This window comes from Apteryx rowi, unplaced genomic scaffold, assembly GCF_003343035.1.
Source record: "Apteryx rowi isolate R43461 unplaced genomic scaffold, aptRow1 scaffold_1111, whole genome shotgun sequence".
Lineage (NCBI taxonomy): Eukaryota > Metazoa > Chordata > Aves > Apterygiformes > Apterygidae > Apteryx > Apteryx rowi.
In genome coordinates, this window is record NW_020447322.1 from 92371 (window position 1) to 114236 (window position 21866).

At 42.1% G+C, this 21866-nt stretch overlaps 3 protein-coding genes and 1 pseudogene across 3 annotated transcripts; 2 read left to right on the forward strand and 2 right to left on the reverse strand.

Moving 5' to 3' along the window:
- The first annotated feature begins 4643 nt into the window (after positions 1–4643).
- LOC112971689 lies at positions 4644–5640 on the forward strand (annotated as a pseudogene).
- A 2937-nt stretch (positions 5641–8577) lies between these two features.
- LOC112971556 (olfactory receptor 5B12-like) lies at positions 8578–9193 on the forward strand. The gene is given in 4 exon segments (XM_026077105.1): positions 8578–8689; positions 8692–8756; positions 8758–8934; positions 8936–9193. Coding segments are annotated over 4 exon segments (612 nt in total).
- Positions 9194–12794: 3601 nt separating this feature from the next.
- LOC112971608 (olfactory receptor 1013-like) lies at positions 12795–13724 on the reverse strand. The gene has a single exon (XM_026077206.1). It carries the CDS (start codon positions 13722–13724, stop codon positions 12795–12797), a length of 930 nt encoding a protein of 309 aa, XP_025932991.1.
- Positions 13725–20639: 6915 nt separating this feature from the next.
- LOC112971628 (olfactory receptor 1038-like) lies at positions 20640–21599 on the reverse strand. The gene has a single exon (XM_026077224.1). The coding sequence runs from the start codon at positions 21573–21575 to the stop codon at positions 20640–20642; it is 936 nt and encodes a 311-aa protein (XP_025933009.1). The 5' UTR covers positions 21576–21599.
- Positions 21600–21866: the final 267 nt, after the last annotated feature.

Sequence of the window (21866 nt, forward strand, 5' to 3'; positions counted from 1 at the left end):
TGAGGCCATGGGTTGTTCAACTTGGTCTGTGAGCAGTCTTTCAAGGTTCTGCCTGAGCAGACTTGGATAATCCCAGCCTTTCATGGCCATCCCCCAGGTGTTGACAACACAGAAAACCTCCATGCTTCTGGCCAGACCCTGTATCCAGACAGGCCTGACTCATTTGATGGCTCTGRCATGCTCACCATTGGCCAGAACTCCCCCACCATGACTTCTCTTACTTATATGTCTCAGGGCATGGAAAGATCATTTTCCAGTAAGTAAACTGGACTTCAGCTTACTAATATTTTCTGCTTCCAGGGTTCACCAAGGCAGGGATTTAGTCATCTCGGTCYGGGTGTCATCTTAGCTAATTTTAGGTGCCTAGAATGTAGGCTTTCAGGTCTGAGTAAGTCACCGTCAGCTCCTGTTATGGAGAGAACGAGGCATTTAGGGGGTTTGATTCATCTGCTCTATTTTAAACATCTCTTTCAGGATGAGATGAATTGTTCTGGAAAAATGCAGTTTTCTCCATTTGCTCCTAGGCAGCTAAGGGTGATTAGCTGCCAGGCCTACATGGCAAATATGGATTTTTGTTCAAAGCAATCACACTGAGGGCACGTTCTAAAGAGTTCATTTAAGCATAAGGGGGAAAGCTTCAGCTCATCATGCTGAAAGTATGCATGTCCACTCTAAGATTAATATTTCATGCCAGTGGGTCAGAATATATGGGTACTTGCTGCTGAGTCCCTCAGGCAGAACCTAGACCCGCTCAGGCCACCAAAGAATTAACAGAGCATTTTTAGGCTTAGCCTGATAGTGGTGGAGCAAGGAAACTACTGTGGGCATCCCTGGAAATGCACTTGGCCCTGCCCAGTCTGTAGGTATTGCCAAGGGGAGCATCATTTCCCCCCCAYTGGTGCATTGCAAGCACACTGCTACCCTTCTGCTGCTGCAGTATGTCCACTTCTCCTGTGGCTCTCTTGAAATCAGCATTTTGGTGTTAAYGTCTGGTGAGCGCAGGGCCTATTAAGGTGAAGAGAAAGCTTCATGCTTTGAGAAGTAGCTCTGCACRCAGCTGGTCTGTGCTTGTCTTCTCTCTGTCCACCATCCCTGGTCTCTCCCTCTTTCCTCTCTTCTGCAACAGACAGTTGTGCTGTGTTCCACTAAAAGCGCGCCTATGGCAAGCTGTCTTGTCTCAGGACTTCTCAAAGTTATAGTTACCAGGTGGGAGAGAGACAGACCCYGTGCACCTCAGAAAAGGGTGTAGGTACATGCTTGGGGCAGGCAGTTTGGGRTCAGGATGAATGCTTTTAGCAGCTTGCTTTAATAGCTTATGGGATGGGTATCAATCCCAAGGTCTTCTGCTTGAAAGGTACAAGTGTACTTTGGGCACTGCAGAGAACCACAGTGGGGCTCAATACCGATGCAYGTGAAGAGAGCCAGCACAAGTCACCCCACCTTTGGGCTGTTTTCAGTGGCCCTGGAGTGTAGCACAGCCAAAATGACAAATCAGTAACTGTGTGTTCTAGCCCACATGGGAGAGCAGAGATGTAGCTGCGAGCGGTTTTCAGATATGCTCTCAAAGTTGGCACATGCAAGACATGACYGTGGCTTCAAAAGGAGGGTGCTGATTAACAAATTGCAAGAGTTATTTTGGGGGCTGATGAACTACAGGTACTGTCTCTGGAGGAAGCTTCTTTCGGTAGTTCCAAACAAGCATCTTTAGGCCAGTAGCAGGAATGAAGAGATGACATGAACTTCTGCTTYGTGTGCCTTATTGTATGTCCTAAGAAGCCATGTTCACACAGGTGACGCTGCACCAACACTCAGTAGGGGCAAAGTGATCCACAGGACATGACACCACAACTGATTTATGTAGGAGCAAGTYGGACAAGCTCATGAATGAGAAAGAGAAGAAAAATGAGGAGGAAAAAACCACAAAAGTAGACGCTTATAAGCATGTGGGATATGGAAGAACTGGRTTTGTTAGATGTTTCAGAGTCCTTCAAAAATCATGCCCAAATAGAAATGAGAATGTGAAACTAGCTGTTAAATAATCCTCTATAATTCAGYTGAACACAGATGCTTTTTGCATGCAAGAAAGTTTCTGGAATGAACAGAAATGCAAAATGGATGAAGGCAGTGTCTGAGCTATGCTTTTTCTTTGATATAAAGGTCACTAAGTAAGATACTAACTTCTCAAAGAAAGGCTGATATTTTACACGGATGTTTTCCCTGGAAGATCTAACTGCAAATGCCAGATTTGTTTTTTTTTTTCTTTTAAAAGCAATAAAAGAGAATTTTCTCCCCTTGAACCTGGCTTTGACTCTCACAGAAGGCCTGGGTACAACTCTCTAGTTTTTCAATAGTAGGATATCTTACTTAATGTTAAAACCAATTGTAGCAGAAGAGTTCATGAATGGTTTTCCCTCCCCTTCTTCCCTTTCTCCTGACTAGCACGTGCAAAAGTTCTCCAAATCCTAAATCTATTTCCTAATCTTTGAATCTTTATTTCTTGAATCAATTCTTTTTAATTCTCTGTGATTCCAAGAGATAAATTGTACACAAAAAGAAGTAGGAAAACCATCCTAGTTTACACCTTATTTGATGAAAGTAATTGTGTTTACTTAGTATTAGTACATGTCTCCTCCTTAAGGAGCTATTTCCAAAATCATGAACTCCCAGGAGAAATTTCTGCATGACACAGTTAGGAAGTTGCTGGTAAAACCCTTGGTATTGTAATAAAAGGATCATATAAACAGTGTTTTTTCTTGGTCAGGAGTTGATGCCCTTCACGACTGGCAAATCATTCTTGCTTTTAACAAAAACACTTGGAGAAGAAGGGGCTTATTCCCACATCTAATTTTGGTCTAGGAGACATCAAGCATCGCCTGTGTGTCTCTGATAAGTTGAAAAGGCCCCTGAAATGTGAGCAAACAGGTGAGTTGGGGAGCACATCCCAATTTTAGCCTAAATCATGCCATGAAGAGCTGGTCTGTTACAAAGGGCATACTTCAGAGAGGAACCTGTTTGCACATGAAATAGTCCCCCAAGGTTARGATATGTCTTGCTAAAGCCAGGTATTTAAAAGACGTTTATCCAAGTCTCAGGTAGATGCTAGCTCAGGCTCTAATTAAAGTCAACAGAGGTACATAATCACTGCCAGAGGTTATCATCCCCAGAATCTCAGCTGATTATTTTAATTAAGATTACTGGGATTCAAAATTATTTTCTAGTGACTGGTGAGGTCAGTTGGTTTGGWCAAGGTGATGAAATGGCTCTACAAAACACTGATGGTCTAAAGAGGTGTTAAATAGCCAGCAGCTACTTAGCAGACACTTAATGACCAGGAACTTTACACTGCTTTGACATGCTCTGTGTTAGGAAATATCTGCAAGATCACTGATATCTATCTCACCTTGTTAATATTTATGAAGCAGGTTAATATGACAAGGTGGGGAGAGAGCACAGAATAAACTAAATAGAAAGTGTGTGTTGTATTTGTTTCTCACTGGGCGCCTTTTCACCATGTTGGAAAAAGCATGCTGTCTTGCTCTTGAGCTCTTTTCTATCTCACACTTTTTACATGAAGGAGAGTAAGAGGACTGGCATTGTATGGCCTGGCAGATTTCTGCTACTTGCTATACTTTGAATATCACTTCATGGAAACCTTCAYGGTGGGCTATTTGGCAAACTTCAAATTGTTTCCGAGTGATGTGAAAGTTTCTGTAACTGTCTTGAATCCTGGAATGGAATATAAATTTTGTGAAGTTCCAGTTTCACAAAATCCAGATTTAAGGGAGACTTATGTGCAAGTTGAATAAGGGTATATGCGTCACATTTTCCATTGATTACTGCATGCAGAATGGTCCTTTACAATGACATAATTCAATAACTTGTGYAACACAGTTCACAGACCCTCACTGAGGGCTTTCTGTAACTAGTTCTAACTTCTGTTTTAAAAAGACATAGGCTTTTATCATTCTTTTTCTAAATGGTATTATCAATATCTTACTTCCCCCGTTTAGTAATGGAACAGTAGCTTTATTGGGGCGTCCATTGGCACTGACCTTTTCCAATTCYTTTCATTGTCTTTCTCAATTCAGTGGCATCACAAGAATGATACAAATATCACCATGTTTAAACGGATGTTACACTTCCGCTAAATCTCCTGCTTCAAACTTAATTTCAAAGTTGCTCCCACCTTCTTCATCAGAAGGAAAGGAAGAAATGAGAATTTTATTCTAACTTTCCTAAAGACAGTTCCCTAAAAAAAATCTCTCTCTCTCTCTCTCACCAGGGCTTTCCCTCTTTCTATCTTCTTAGACATGTTTTTTTAAAAAAAATACAGACTTAGTTTTCTAAAGGCAGAAGAAATTGCAGTGGTCGTTTCTTTGGATCTGGTAAGTAACAAACTTCGTAGCTTCTYCAGGAGATGGAACAAGTCTTCCTGTTGGGAAGTGACATTATCAAACCAAATTAGGAGTGACTGGAAGAGAATGCTACTTTTAGAAATACATTCCATCATGCACCTTGTTTTCTCTGAAATGTGTTTTGAGATAAACCTTCAATATGTGTTCTACAGTTCCTGCCTCTGAGCTTTGTGCTTCCTAATAAAAAAGACATGTATTTATCTACCATTTATTTGGGGGGGAAGGAATATGCTGACTTTGTGTTTCTCTGTCTCTCTGCTTTCATACAGCAACTGTGTTATGATGGTGGACAAAGGAAATCACACCCTCATTGCTGAATTTGTTCCCTCAGGATTCTCAGAGCATCCRAATGTCCAGGCCATCCTCTTCATGGTGTTTTTAGTGGTCTGTGTGATCACTCTGTTAGGGAATCTGGGGATGATTGTGTTAATCCGAATAGATTCTCGGCTTCACTCCCCAATGTACTTCTTCCTAAGCAGCTTATCCTTCTTAGACATCTGCTATTCTTCCTTCACCCCCAGATTGCTCAAAGATCTTGTAGCAAAAAGGAAAGTCATTTCTTACTCTGCATGCCTTACACAATTTTATTTCTATGCTACCTTTGCCACCACTGAATGCTACCTCCTGGCTGTTACGGCATATGATCACTACATGGCCATCTGTAACCCGCTGCTCTATGCAATCTCCATGTCCAGCAGAGTTTGTGCCCTGCTGGTAGYTGGCTCCTATATTGCTGGGATTGTGAATGCCACCATCCATACCGGGTTTGCATTTCGACTGTCCTTCTGTGGTCCCAATGTCATCAATCATTTTTACTGTGAGGGGGCCCCCACTTTATGCCATTTCTTGCACAGACCCAGCCATCAATGAGATTATGATGTTTGTTGTGGTTGGCTTCAATTTGTTGATAACCAGCCTGATCATTCTTCTCTCCTACACTTACATTCTGGCCACCATTCTGAGAATGCACTCTGCTGTGGGCAGGTACAAAACCTTCTCCACGTGTGCTTCCCACCTGACAGCTGTGACTCTCTTCTATGGATCTGCTGCGTCTATGTACTCATGGCCTAGCTCCAGGCATTCCCAGCACCTCRACAAAGTGGCCTCTGTGTTTTACACTGTGGTGACCCCCATGCTGAACCCCCTCATCTACAGCCTGAGGAACAAGGAGGTGAAGGATGCCCTCGGGAGAGTGATAGATAGGAAACATTCATCTGAAAGATAATCTTTCCTGATGCTTCAGAAGAATTGAGAGGTCTCTTTAGAAACACTTATACTCTTCTATATCTGTAGTACTATGCTATGAAAAGAAATAGCGCTCTCCTGTGAGCTAGTGCTGAGCAACTGGACATGTGTATTGGGAAATTTCTGCCTTGTTCCTAAACATCTGGTCATTAACTGCTCTTGGATTAAATTGTTTATTGACCTGTCTCAGTAAGGTATGCATTTGTCATTCTTTCCTTTGTGTTTACAGTCTTACATTAGTAATTCCAGGAATTTAGCCCTTTTGACCACTTGTGGTTTGAGAACACATTAGCACTGTTATCTCGGGTAATGACAATGAATAATAGCTATTGCTGTCAGTGTGAAAATGATTATCATCAGAGCTCCTTTCATATCAAAGAATGGGCAGATTTCTGGTGAACACACCAAAGTGTTTACAGCTCATTGACCATGAGACTTGATAATCTAAACAGAAGATCATGGTTCAGTTCCCAGAAGTGTCACAGACTCCTTGTGTGACATGAGGTAAGTTGCTTAGGCCCAGATAGGCCCTGTCTAGGTAAAGTGTCTCCTAGGTTCTCTTTCTAATCAGTAGGAAAAAAAAATGTCTAGGRCTGACTGAACTATTGAGACATTCATTGCCCTCTGAAATACCTACCTCCTTCCATAGACTATAGGGGAACCTGGACTGCCTATGTTGTTAAATTAGGCACCATCTTTTCATGTTAAAGGCAGGTTGGATGAATCTAGGATGAAAGAGACAACCTATTCAACTCCAACTTGAATATATATAAATGCATGTGCATAAATATATGCACGCCCACGCGCGCGCACGCGTGCACACACACACACACACACTTATTTATTTATAAAATAGACAATACAATATGCTTGTTGTATATGTATATACATCATGCATATTTATTTAGGGTTTTGATGGGTTGCCGTTTTGATTCTTGGTTCATCTGACCTAGCTTTAAAATCTGTAGATGTAAATTACAGTATGTGCATTTCTAGATACATAATGCAATTTTATGTAAATAAATTGGGACTTGGGCAGAATGTAGATACCTTTGGTCAGGGAAGTCTTCCCCTCCCTCAAGAAATCCCTGACTCCAGGGACCAAGCAGCTTCCTTTTTTCTTAGCCTGAAAGCTCCTTAGATGCTTAAATGGAGACACCTTCACTGCCACCAGGATGGAAAACCATATCCACTTAGAACAAGCTGTGACATGACTTATTGAGTGGCCAGGATTGAGACTACAGCCTCATCAGTCAAGGTCACTGATAGCCACTTCCTGTGAATCAAAGCATGTAACATTCGCTGAGATATTAATACAAGCTAGAGAAAAAACCTATAAATGCAAAAGCTGCTCAAATATTTGCTTTTTTCCCCCACCCCTCCTGCCCTGACCCTGTTCACATCAAGCTCTCTGAAATCACTTTGTGTGYGTTTCTGCTATGCATTTGCCCACACAGGAGTTTTGAAAGATAAAAGGGAACAAGCCGGGGGTCTTTGCATACAGGTCCTGGAAACTCTTCCTCTTGCTCAAGGGAAAGGAAAATCACTGAGTTCTTCAGAAAAGAGCAGCTTCCCTGGCTCTCCACTGACTTTACAYGCAGACAAGAGAGAAGGCTTTTCCAAGGATCATTTGGTCAGAGTTTGTACTTCAACCCATTGTATGCGTTGYCTTTGTGTCTCAGAAGAAGCAAAAGGTGCCTTTGATCACAAGATGTCAGGTAAGTTCAGGAACTTTCTACTCTAAATTGTAGCAGAAGATTTAATCATGAGGAGGAGAATTATTCCCTCCTCATGTTAGTCTTTTAWTAAAATATATATTTAAATGAGTTATTTGACTGAACACACCCAGGAGGCACCCACAAGAGACTGACTCGTATTCTTGATACTTTTCTTCTTCATTTCCATAGGCAACATAAACTGCATCACAGAGATGATGCGTGTTATGCTTAGCACAGACCATATTTACTCCCACAGAACAAAAACGAGAAAGCACCTGATTAGGGTTTTATTTTTGCTTACTTTGAACTATGCAATCATTTYGAAAACTGTGTTATCATTTCTCTGATTTCTTTTTTGCCGGTGTCACCTCCTCTCTCATGTGTATTGTGGGTTGTGGGGGTGTGTGTGGGGGTTCATGTCACTTAACCTCAGCCATCCATAAGTTAGGCATTAGCTCAGAACAGTYGCTGAGTCTTCCCTTCAAGTCAATAGAGACAGAGAAGTGGGTATTTCCCATGGATGATTCATCTCACCTCTCTTAGATAACCACATGATGATGGGATGACTCAGCCTCCAACGTTGCCTTTCTCTTTGGGTTAGCTGTAAGGGGAACTTGGATACCCAAGTTTTAGATGGTTAGCTGGAAGATGGGAATCCCTTTCAAGCTTTCTTACAGAGTGTTTCTTATCAAACCAATTTTCTCTGAGACCTGTGTTTTCTAGCCTTAGAAAAAACATTGTTTCCCAGTTTCTTATATCCACTCCTAATCACAAAAAAGGAGAAAGTGGAGAGATTCTTGATGATTTGTTTCTAACTGTATCTTTGTTTTCACAGTTATTGGATGATATATCAATGATTCAAGGAAATCACAGCCTGATCACYGAGTTCATTTTAACGGGACTGACAGACTGTCCAGATTTTCAGGTCCCCATATTTCTTTTCTTGTGATCTATATCATCCTCCTGTTGGGGAATTTTGGGATGATCGCTCCCATCAAAAAAATCACACCCGCCATGTACTTTTTCCTGAGCAACCCACCCTTCTTAGATATCTGCTATTCCTCTTGCATTACCCCCAAAATGCTGTCAGATCTATTGTCAGAGAGAAAAGTCATTTCTTCTGTTGGATGTGTTACTCGGTTTTATTTTTACGCAGTCTTTGCCACTGTGACTGTTCTGAGCTAATGCATCATTTAGGGATGGCTGAGGTTAAGTGCTACYTCCTGGCTGTGATGGCATGTGACTGTTATGCAGCCTTCTGTAGCTTGCTGAACTATAAAGTCACTGTGTCCCAGAGGGTCTCTTGCTTGTACCTGGCTCATATTTGGCTGGGACTGTGAACTCCATGGTAYGCACTGCCAACGCCTTTCATCTGTCTTTTTTGTGGTCCCAATGTCATCAATCATTTCTACTGTGAAGGTCCTCCAATATTAAAGCTCTCCTGCTCTGATACCAGTGTCAATGACACAGTCATGCTTGTGTTTGTTGGATTCAATACGATCACCACAAGCCTGGTTATCCTCATATCCAATGCTTACACTCTAGTTACTCTCCTGGAAAATTCACTCTAGGCAGGGCAAGTACCAAGCCTTTCCCACCTATGCTTCCCATCCAACTGCGGTCACTGTCTTCTATGGCAATGCTACATTCAGTTTTTCATGGCCTAGTTCAAAACATTTGCTGGAACAGGAAAAGGGGGCCTCTGTTTTCTGCATGGTAGTGATCCCCATGCTGAATCCCCTCATTTACAGCCTGAGGAACAYGGAGGTGAAGGGAAGCCTGAGGACACTCCTGATGGGGAAGCTTTTTTTCTAAAAAAAGTGTCTAAAAATAACTGGAGAAGAGAAAATGAATTTACCTTTAAAATAGGTCTTCCGGAAGGCACAGAGAGTGGAATTCACATAATCTAATTTTAATTAGGTGTACAGAAATAGTCTTAGCTTCCTGTACAGAATATGAAGAGAAAAAAGGACCTCCAGAAGGTGTTTCCAGATGGGGTTACAATACAGGCAAGACGGGGTGACAGTTTCTTTCTTCTGCTTATAAAGGAAGCCTAGATAACTCTCTTATTTGTGCATAACTCAGCATTTGCAAGTGTCAGTGAATCAAACTTAGTTTTAAAAATAAAAAGAGAACTAACATATTGCTGTGTATTTCCCCATGTGTTAATAKCCTGCTTATTTCTAATGGATGAGCTCTAAGGCTTACCCTTACATATAATGGACATCATTGATTTTCAAGAGCAATTTTGAGTGATTTGCTTGCAATGAATCCCATTTTGCACACAGCTTTTTTCTCTTGAACCAGTGAACTTTTTATGCAAGTGGAGTTTTGCTTTTTGTGACAATTCCTTATTATTTTGTGAGACGTAGAGTTTTTCTTAAAGTTCCAGCTTCTGAAACCAATGATTATTAATAATAATTAATAACTATAACAACAAGTTAATAACCAAATGCATTAATTAATGATTATATTAAATTAAATAATAATTAATAATAATTAATCATGCTGTCCTACAAGGCAAGGCATGGTGGCTGTGTGCTGGAGGGGACTTGAGGCAGAATGTGTAGAGAAATAAAGAAAATAGGAGTGTTAGTAGCATTGCTTTTTGACTATGATGTGCCACTTGCAACACAGCAGAAGACATCAGTGTGCAGTCATATCTCCCACACGTTCCTCTGCAGTGATGGTTGAGGCATCACCCCATGCTCAGGTGCAGCCCTGCCCTGACAGAGAGCTGTCCAAACAGCTTCTAGAAGAACCAGTCCCTCCCATASCAGCAGGGGTAGAGAGGATCACCAGCAGCCTCGCACAGGTTGAGGGAGGCATAGCAGGTATTTGTCAGGGGCCTAAGTGCACCAACTGGTTCTGCARTCTCTTCTCCCCACCAGGGCTTTGACTGCACAAGGCCAGCTCTGATATGGTGCAGCTKTGTGACCTTGGACAGGCTGCTAGGAAAAGACCTGTGCAAAATCTTGGTGGGGGTCTCCTCCCTCTCTTTGCTTGAGAGCTGCATTTAAGCTCAGCTGCCTGCTCTGGTCCTTATGTGAGCTGTGTTGCAGCTATGCCTGGTCAGGTCTGTTGCTGGTCTGGATCCAGATCTGATTTCCTGGCTGACCCTGGTTACTATTACTGGACCTGCTCTGCTCTTCTTCTTTAGGTCCTCTGGTACTGCCCCAGTGCTGGTGTGGTCCCTGCCCTGCATGCCTTGCTGGCAGATGCTTGATCAGCTGATGGTAAGAGATAYACAGCTTTGTTTTCCTGCAGACTCTTGCAACAACTTTTATCACAGGAGCTGCTGCTCTGCTGGCACAACAGAGTGGAGGACTCGAGAGGTGTGGAAGAGTGAGTCTGAGGCTCCTTGAAAACTGGTCCCTTAAATTACTCATATGTTAGCAYACTGACCCTTCAACTCTGTGGTCACTGTCTTCAGGGCCTGGGCTAGCTGTGACAAACCTGCTTCAGAAGTGTTCATTGCCGTTAACAAAGAAGAAAGTTTCTTGTTAGTTTCTGCTAATTAGTCCCTCGTGGCTTGTTAAGAAGAATGAGTAAGTTGACTACAAGCTCACTGAGAAGGTTTCAGGATCATTAGGATAATTTCTTCATGAACCCAGAAGGACTTGTTAAGCTGGTGCCTCCTGGAGGGGTGGCTAGTCCCCAGAGTGCATTCCTTGCTCTGGGAGGGAGAGCAGTGTCATTTGTGATGGCAATAGATTTAACCTTCTATATGATGAGAGCTTTGCATTCAGGCCAGCTGAAAGGCTTTCTGTGGGTCCAGCTACAACTGTTAACACTGTTCATGCTGATACAAGCCTGTTCATTCAATCTCATTTAAGAATAAAGGCATCCCTGTTTTCATGGCATGTACAGTTAACAAGCTTTTGCTGGTTCTCACTRATTGCACAATTTGTTCTTGCCTGCTTTCCACTAATGGAAAGAAAACCAAAAGATAGTTCAAAATCACGTTAGGGTTAGTCTAGAAAGAGGTGGTATTGGCTCCTGGCTATACTCCCCCTTTTCTGGTTTGCCCTGCACTAAGTACAAGGGAGGATTTTGCATTTGTCTTTGTTCACACCCCCAGTAAAGGCTTCATCTGCTTCAAGTACYCCCAGGGAGCCTGTGGTATCTGCAGGTATGTCCTGCAAGTCACCAAATCCAGACTTAATGTACCTAGGCTTGCTTGGCTGACATAAGTCAAGGCTTACTAATGCTGGCTGCTGCAGTGGCTGGCTGGATCATCTTGACTGGGTAAGGAAAGGATCCTGGTGAGAAGTGGGAGCACCTGCCATCATAGTGTACCTCTATCAAGGCTGCAAAGGATAGCTCTTTTGCCAAAGAGGCGGCAGGACATAACCCAGCAAGGTCGGTGCTTATTCTGTGCCAGCTGTCATGCTCAGATTTTTCACTTGGCCATCTTCACATACAGCAGTGAGGGCAGSAATTTGATGTGTGATCTACCATTGGGGGGATGAGGATCTGCCCAGAAACCCAAGCATGGGGTAGCCTTGTTTCAATCAGCAAGCTGAGCCACAAGTGGGAGTCCCAGCAGACAGAGMAAAATGTTTTAAGTGAGGTTGATGTTTCCTGATCCTTGAGCTGGATCACAGYGATAGGCAGGCAGTGGTTATTTCCGCACTCCTGCCTACAAGTAGAAGTGTGGAGAAAACAGTAGCTGGCTGATGAATCTATATCATGGATATCATTTGCTATCAGTTACCCTAAGCAATGGAAACCAGAAGTACTGACCCTTGMCCTGGACAGCAAAGGACCAGCCAAGTGGCAGTCTCGACCCTGGCTCTTAACACTGTATTGGGCCTCATAAAGAGGTTGCCGAGCCTGTTGGTTCCTTCTGTCAGGGCCCCAAGTGTACCAGTGAAGCTTGTTGGACTTCTGCAGATCTCTTCCAGAACACCATAGACTCTGAGTTTCTTGGTGTTAATGGGCCTGGGATAGAATTTTGGTTTTTTTCTTCATTCTTAGACTGTGAAACAAATTGAAACACAGTCTTAATTAAAAGGGAAAAAAAAGCTTTATTTTTTTTTTCCTTTCAGTTGGACTAAAGCATTATAGAGGGGGGAGGAAAAGGCAGGTTAATACCTAAGAAACCACTTGATCTTTTTTAATATGCTTTCCTACAAATGATACTAGAAGTGCTCAGGACTGTGTGTAGGTATGCGTGTGCTGGGAGCATCTGGCTAAAGAAGTGCTGAAGCCTGGGGAGAGGCAGGAAGGAGAGTAAGTATGTTTGCAACAGAGGTGCCTCCAGTTTATCAGGAAGCATTTTCTGAACAGAAGAGCTTACGCTCTGTCAACTGTATAATTCCATATTTATTGTGAAAAGCAATAAATAAAAACACAAACAAGAAAATACAGTGATACATACACCTTCAGAGATTTAGTTGCTAATTTTCTTCTATTAAGAAACTCTCTTCACTAGTCTCCTCAGTGTGTCCTTCACATCCTTGTTCCTTAGGCTGTAGATGAGGGGGTTCAGCATGGGGATCACTACTGTGTAAAACACAGAGACCACCTTGTCCCTCGCCAGGATGTAGGAAGAGCTGGGCCGTGAATAAATGAAGAGGATGGAGCCATAGTAGAGGGTAACGGCTGTGAGGTGGGCAGCGCAGGTGGAAAAGGCTTTGCGCTGTCCCTCAGCTGAGCGGATCTTCAGGATGGCAGCCAAGATGGAGGCATAGGAAGCAACGATGAATGTGGAGGGGAGGATGACATTGGAGGCCAAGATGAAATACAGGACCACGTGGTAGTTGTCTGTCACATCGCAGGAGAGCTTCACTAGTGGGGGCAGGTCGCAGAAGAAGTCATCGATGATGTTGGCATCACAAAAGCTGAGGGTGAACGTGTGGCTGGTAATGATTGTGGAATTGACAAAACCACTGAGATAGGAGGTGACCACCAGCGCCACGCACAGCTTCTTGGACATGGCAGCAGCATAAAGCAGYGGGTCAGAGATGGCCACGTAACGAYCATAGGCCATTGCTGCCAGCAGGTAGCACTCAGTATAGGCCAAACCAGCAGAGAAGAAGAATTGAGCTGCACACCCATCGAAGGAGATGCTCTTGTCCTCAGAGACACAGTTTGCCAGGATCTTGGGGGTATAGACAGAGGAATACCAGAGATCCAGGAAGGACAGGTTCCCAATGAAAAAGTACATTGGGGTATGGAGCCGTGAGCTGCTGTATATTAACACAATCAGGGTGATGTTTCCAGTAAGGCTAATGATGTAGACAATTGTGAACACCACAAACAAGAGAAGCTGCAGCTTTGGGTCAGTGGTGAACCCCAGGAGGATGAAGCTAGTGACTGTACTGTGATTTCTTCCTTCCATGGGCAGGGGAAATCGACTGACCTGGAGACAAGGATCATAATGGTTATTTGACATTTGCAATGCAGGGTCTGGAGACACCAACTGAGAGAAGGGCTTCCATTTTGCCTGGCATTCCTCTCAGTACCAAAACACAGGTCTGTGTGTTAAGGGGCTAGATAGATAACACGAATATGGGTTGGAGGAGGCTACGCAGAAAAAGTAGTAATAAGGAATTAACATAAGATGTTTAGTAACGTTCCACTCTTCTAATCACAAGTTATAGAGACACAGGAATTCTGGCTAGGTGCAGATTGTTTCTAACATCAGGCCTAAYACATGGGATGATTGTTTGGATGCAAACATGCATTACTGGTGTATTTGTTTCCCCGAGGTTTCTGGAGAGAGAGGAAAAGAAAAAAAAATAAAGAAGAAGTTTTGTCTGGAGAAAGGATGTACTGTTACGATTTTGGTTAGGACTCGGTAGGAATGCTTGTTATATTATATATTGTATATATGTGTCAAATAGAGGTTTAACGATTGCATCACTTTGATAGCTATATTTGCTGTAAACATAAATACATACCTACACACTATGTATAGTGTTATGCATAGGTGTATGCACACAAACTGTTTCTATAAATTGCAGAGTATGCATTGTATACTTAATGAACTACACACATAAAGAACACAGGATATGAGAATATTAGTGAGTATATGTGTATCTCCCCCCCTGCCCTTTGTATGTATTTGTTGACTATGCATTTCCTGACTTCTGTGAATGTGAACCCCGAATGTTGCATCAATTCACTTGCACATTGAAATGCCTTAATTTGAAGTAGATAGAATTGGAGACACATGTTTAGGAGAAATGTATGCAGATCAGCCATCTGGTACAAACCAACCTGGTTTCACTAACATATATTTGATGAGTTCTACCAGTAAGAGTACTGCCTCACTAACTTTTTTGTTTGCTTTGCCTGAGCAAACAGTATGGCATAAAAGTTATAATTATAAATGGGTATATCTGGGAAGACCTCTACTTTTAGGTACCTTCCCCAAAATATCAGTCATTCAGTGTAGGTATGCATTTGGACACCTGAGTACAGGCACACTTGCATCTGTAGAAGCTGGAATTCATCTCACCTAACATTACTAGTCTAAAAACTAATTAATCAGGTTCTTTCCGTCGCCAGCTGAAGTGACAGATTCTTCCACAGGGTAACTCACCACACCTTAAAATAGGTGTCTAAATCGAGTTATTCTGCCTGGACAGATACACAAGCATACAGAAAATGCTATATTCCAAATGCCCATGGCAGCATTATTTGTAYGTTACAGTTTTTTCAAACATATTTTCTTTATTTGTCCCCTACGATGTTGTTAAGGTAGAGGACTATATTCTTAGTTTTACATTCGCACATTAAACAACCTGGCATTTTTTAATCTTGACAGCAGTCTGGGTTTGGCCGTTTGTTTGTTTGCTTTCTTGCTTTTTAAACTGTAGAATTCAGAGAGAATTCCCTCAGTTTTACTGAGCACTGCTTTTGTCCAGCAGGTGAATTCCTGAGAAAACAATGGGATATCCTTTCCAAAATCATGTCTGGCAAACTAGCTGGCTTGTATGCCTTGTGTTCTTAAGTGACCTGCCATCTCCCTCTGATATCTCGCTTATCTTAGTACTTAGTGTTTCTCCACCTGTGGACTACTGAGGGCACCTGGAGAACCAGTTTAAAGCCTAGAGAGTTACCTTAGATGTGGATGCTTTACTTCAGACTTCTAGCAACAGCTGAGATGAAGCCCATCTTTAGAGACCATAAGGTGAGCTGTGTCTCACTGTTGCATTATAACTTTCCCCAAGCTTGATCCAGTTTTCTGAGCACCTCTTTCAGGCGTCTCTGGTGCTATCTGTATGTTGAAGGTGGTGTGGTAGGTTTGATGATTTTTTTTCATCTGGCCTAATATGGTGATTCTAATATTTCTACTCAGGTAGCACAGTGATGGAGAAGAAGAAGAAAGAAGAGGAGAAAAGGAAAGAGAAAAATTAGTCCGTCCCCCTTAAAACATGTCTTCCTGGATAGCCTTAAAAAAAAAAAAAGAAAAAGGACCAAAAATTGGAATCACTAGAATTTCACTTAAGAAAATCCCAGATTCTCTTACCTTGCAGTGAAGATGCAGGAAGAAGTGGCACTAGTAATGACAAGTTTTAGCACGTCTGAGCCCTCAAGATAAACAAACGGAAAATAAACACGTAAATCATCGTACAGGAATGAGAATAAGTAATGGTCCCATCAACTTATCCACAGTATGTACTCCTTATTGTCCCAGTTATCCCTCTTACTCATGGTGTTGTCAACAGGATTGTCCAAAGATTAGAGATCATCAGAGCAAAGAGCAATGATGCTTTTCCTGTAAAATCTCTGCACTGTCTCATAGGACAAGGCACAGAAAGCAGATATATTCTTGCCACTCCAAACACTGCCAGTTGTGGGTGCCTGGGGATATTCATTCACTGCCTTGTGTGGTTCCTTAAGGACCCGGTCCCTCAAGTCTTTATTTCAGCCGTTCAGCATATCCTTTGCACAGAACAAAACGTTGCTGTTCCTTGTGTGAATATGCAGTTGCGCATCCTACRGAGATCCCCTTAATTAGTCTTTGTATCCTTGAAAAAGAATTTCAGAGCCCTCTTTATGTGTTATGTGAGCATATTTTTGTGCTCTTTAATACATCTGAATTTTCCAGCACTGTTTTTGGAAAAGGGAGCAGAAGTCAATGTTGTGATGGAGGCAAGGAGGCCTTTCATTTCTGTGTCTTCTGTAATTTTGAGCTTCAGATGTTTCAGTTGAAACAGTTTGGGCTCTGTAACTGGGTTTGTTGCAACAACAAATTTACAGCCAAGTGTCAGACCTGTGCTCCAGGTTCACCCAAACTTTTGAGGGCCTAAGGGGAGTGACAATCCCTTCAGTGCAATCACATCCAGTTCCTACACTTTGGAGGGAATTCACCCCACCTCTCTCTGGATATGTCAAAGTTTTAAAGTGGAAGCTAATTTCTAGACAGAACTAGGTGTTTCTGGGGAGTCCTGGAAAGCTTCAGTAGTGGAGGAATGTTGCAGAAAAAGTGATGGACAACATYAGGGCCACACAAGTGTAAACTGAACCCTGAGCTGACATGCATATTTTGGTCACAGCAAAGCAGCTCAGCAGCATTTTGGGAGCAACTGCTGAGGAATTGCCTAGCTCTAGCACAAAGAGGTGGCAGAGGAAGACGTACATGGGGGTGTGGAGTCAAGAGTTGAGCCTGATTAATGCAATCATGCCGAGATTCCCCACCAAGGTGGTGACATAGATCGGAAGGAACAGCACAAAGAGAAGGACCTGCAGCTCCTGAATATCTCTGACTCCCAAAAGAATAAACTCTTCAGCTGTTGTCCTGTTTCTTCTGACCATTCCTGTAATCAATGTGTGCCCCTGTGAGTGGGACAAAAGGCAAAGAACACAAATTAGTTATGACCATGAGGTGAAAGGATAACTCATAGTGATACTGGGGATATTTTGCATCTCACAGAGGTGAGGGAAAAAAAAAAAAAAGATGTTCTCATTTTAATAGAACCGAAAGTCCCTGTAAGTATACAAGAGCTGAGTGCTTAGTTCAAGTGCTTTTGAGAACTCTGATGTAYGCAATATTTCTCTAATGATACTCCCAGGGAGGGTTTACTTTCTTTTCAATGTTGAGACTGTCCCCAGAAAGGTTGGAAACCTTCTGATCTCATTTTTAGAGCTCATGCTCAGCTTTATCATTAAATCTGGGGGTATGTTGAAAAACTCATCTTTGTTCACTGGTCTTGGGTGGGCTCAAAGGATGATTTTGGTGGTTTGCTCTGCTGTTATAATACAGTGGAGTAATTAATAGTCACTGTAAGATGGGGAGAAGTAGGAACTTAAGGCACTGTTTATATAAGCTCTGCAATATGTTTATTTTGGAGCAAGATGAACTGCTTCCTAGAGGACCTGGTAAGAGAGTGCAGAATGGCTAGATTGGATGTAGAAGTCTACACCTGTAGGTGACAACATTCAGCCAGCTAAATCACACGCTCAAACTCAATGACAGGTATGTCAAATAAAAGCACTGCAGTAGCTGTAGATGATATAGAAAAGAAAGGAAAGTACTATAACCCAACAACTAAATTTTCATTTCTCTTAAAATGATAATTTAAAGAAAAAAAACCCCTGTCATTTTATGATTCCAATCTTGTTTTGATATTTCTTTCTAGATTTCCGTAGATTTAATAAATAAAAGCCTGAACTTGCGAGGAGGTGTTACTTGGCAAAATACTGAAATGATTTAAGAGTTGCTCAAGCTCCTGTTATGTATGCTATGTTCAGAATTACTGAAGAGTACGCTTTTATCAGTTACAGTGATTCAGCTGGCTGGTAGCAACTGGCAAAAGCCAGCAGCTTGTTTGCTGCTGACAAGCCTTCATAATTTTTGTACAATGAGAAATTCCACGTGAATCAATGGGACTATTTGTGGTGACTGGCACTATAGTGTGCATCACATGCTAATGCCACTGAATGATTCATCTCATGCCTTACCACTTTTTTTATTTTATTTTGGGCAATCCAGTGCTCATCAAGTCAATACTGAAATTTTATAAATGTTGGTGGTATGAGATTAGGCATAGTTTATGAGAATATTTTGAATCTGCTCCACAGCTGCTTTTAACCCATGCAGAACAGCTGTTTTCAAGCTGTCAAAGATCTGCCCCAGCTAAGGACAGAGTATTCTGTCGTTGTGTGCTTGCTTGGATGTCTCTTCTCATTCCAGGTCCAAACTTCTGGGAGCAAGAGTCCAAAACCCACCAGCTACGTTAGGGAAAGAAGCCATGCAGATTCTCCCTTTTTCTTTTTCTTTTTTTTTGGTAGACTTTGCTTTTAGCATTCTTTTTTATTAAAATTCATTAGAGGATTTTTGGCATTGTTGTGCACTTGAGCACAGGTTGCATTTTTGTGTATTCTCTAAATGACTAAGATTTAATGGACAGAATGAGGATAGAGAATACAAACAGTAATGCAGATGCGAGCTGCCAGATGTCATTATATTTCAAGCTGCAGATATTTTCCCTGCCTTTGAAACTACCTTAGAAACCTGTTAGAAAATGTTGCTTTCATTCTCCTAGACACACATTCTGTTGAAAAGCTGGACACACGGTGGAATTTAGATAAGGATCAAGCAGGCCTTTAGTTCACTACCAGATAGTGAAAGACAGAGTGTGTACTACAGTCAGAAGAGGAGATGACAAGCTCTTCGTGTTCTTAAGTCCCCCCTTGAAAGAACGATGCCATGGCCGCAAGCGTCTGTCTATAGCCTGTAGAGGCTTTGGTTCCAAATCTCATTAAGAAAAAACAAAATGGAAGAAAAAGTTCAGCACAGAAGTTAGGAGGGGACCCATTTCTGTGGAAAATGTTATCCTAACATTTTGACAGTAACTTGGGCTTTTCCTTTTATGTTGCTTTTTTTTAATAGATGAAGGTCTCTGTCATAGCCATGAAGCCATAGATAGTGACAGGTCACAGAGGACAGCTCACATGCAGTGATCAATACTGATGAAAGGCAAGATCTCTAGGTTCACACCTGCCCAGGCTGAAGACTTAGAACTCGGCTTTGCCACCCTCCAGCTAAATGCTCTAATCTCCAGGCTACTATAYACAGGGGAATGTCCCTACTTCCAGCTGGAGCTGAAGCGTCAGATGCTATTTTGCATTTGGGCTTGGGAGACCGAGATTAGCACCAGGCAGCCTGCATATATATTTAAGGGACATCTGCAAACTTTGTCTGAGGGAATTTATAACACCTTAATTCTTAATGTCAAAATGAATACACAGGTTTGTGTACAATCTTATTCCCATTAATAATGGCAACAAGTAATAAATGATCTCTTAAGCATAGTTTTTTTGAAGTTCTGAAAGTAGTAGCAACCTACTCAAGCACATAGCAGTGTAGAGAGACTACTGAGTCTGTAAACGACTAAATCTCTTGGAAAAGGCATTCAGGGAGAGTATCTCATGATTCCATAAATCAAATCCACAGTCTTGTAGATAATACTTCCCATGGCATTTGGACTGAGCGGACAAGTCTTAGTGAAAAGAATCTCTTTTAGGGAAGACTGCAATTCTGGAACTGCTTTGAATTTAGATATTTTCCATTGCCTTGCTCTTTTCATCTGACTGCAAATAACAAAAGGAAAAAAAAGATAATAAAAAAGGCTTGATGGGAGGAAAACCACTGTCTTACCAAACCCACCTTTCACTTACATTGCCTAAGACATTTTGAACTTTGACTTGGTGAGATTTCATATGCATTGTATTTAAGAATGAGYAGCCCCTCTGGAATCACAGATGCATTTTCAACTGAGGGCTTTTCACATATCTCGTTTTTATTTTCAGGGAGTCCTTGTCTGCCAAGAGACCTAAGTATTCCCAGCAAGTATCCACCAGAAGAAAGAAGCTTCATTTCTCTTCATTTCTCAGACCTTGGGAGAAAACAAGTGAAGCTGCAGAATTTTATTTTACAATAAGCAAATGTCAAGATCCTTTCTTCTCAACCCAGAGCATTACAGCCTGAAGCTGCACTTGCTTTATGCCTAACTTTGCCACAATAGCTCACAGGTTGCCCAGAAGTAGGGGATCTGTGTTCCAAGCCCTCTTTAGTGTGAACTGACTTGAAACCACATCCACCGTATCACATAAATGCCAGTCTACAGTAGGGAAGCCCTATTTTTTTTTTTCTGTATGTCACAGAAATACCAGACTTCCTAAGGTGTCTACTTTTTTGTTCAGAAAAGCTCTAATGAAAGAAATGAGAAAAGTCGAAAGCAAAAAAAAAGCGGGGGGTGGGGGGGTGGGGTGGGGAATGACACTTCCCTTTCTACAACATTATTTAAGACACCAATATTTTATACACAGCTTTCCTTAGGGCAGCCTTCACCTCCTGGTTCCTCAGGCTGTAGATGAGGGGGTTCAGCATGGGGATCACCACCGTGTAGAACACCGAGGCCACCTTGTCTCTGTCCAGTGAATGGTTAGAGCTGGGCTGTAAATACATGAAAATCAGGGTCCCGTAGAAGATGGTGACAGCTGTCAGGTGGGAGGCACAGGTGCTGAAAGCTTTCTGCCTGCCCTGAGTAGAGGGGATCTTCAAAATGGTAGAGAAGATGAAGAGGTAGGAGACAAGCACAATCAGAAGCGAGAAGATCATATCAAAGCTGGCAAAGGCAAATATTAACATTTCTTTGATGTAGGTGTTGGAACAGGAGAGTGCTAATAAGGGGAGGTCATCGCAGTAGAAATGGTTGATCTTATTAGAAGCACAGAAATTCAAACAAAATGTAATTATAGTGTGGAACAAGGCGACACAGAAACTGTACAGGTAAGGGCCAGCCACCAGCTGGATACAGACACGCCGGGACATGATGACACTATAGCGGAGCGGGTTACAGATGGCCACGTAGCGATCRTATGCCATCCCAGCCAGAAGGAAACACTCTGTGATCATGAATGTGAGAAAACAACACAGCTGTGCAGCACAGGCRTGGTAAGAAATTGTTTTTCTCTCTGATAAGAAGTTTGTCAGCATTTTGGGTGTGATGGTTGAAGAATAACAGAGGTCTACAAAAGCCAAGTGGCTGAGGAAGAAATACATTGGAGTATGARGCTGGGAGTCAATCCTGATGAGTACGATCATCCCAAAATTCCCCACCAGCGTGACAATGTAGATTAGCAGGAACACCATAAAGAGAGCAATCTGAAGATCTGGACGACTGGTGAACCCAAGAAGAATGAATTCTGTCACTCTGGTGTGATTCCTATCTGCCATTYATCTATCCTTAAAAAAGATCTGGATAAGAAAGCGGAAAGCACTCCTTAGACATAAGGTTGTTGATGGAAAATAGAAATTTCTAATCCTGATCCTTAAGATCAAAGAAATTTCTCTCCTGGTGTCTGCAAATATTCTGCAATCTCAGTTAATTCAATGACCTTTCATGGTCATTCTCAYGTTTCTTTCTCATATATACAAGATCAAGAAGTCATCTTTAGGCTACTAGAAATGAAAACTAAGTGATGCAGGAGGAATGCAGTTGCTACGAAAATGAAGGAATATCATAAT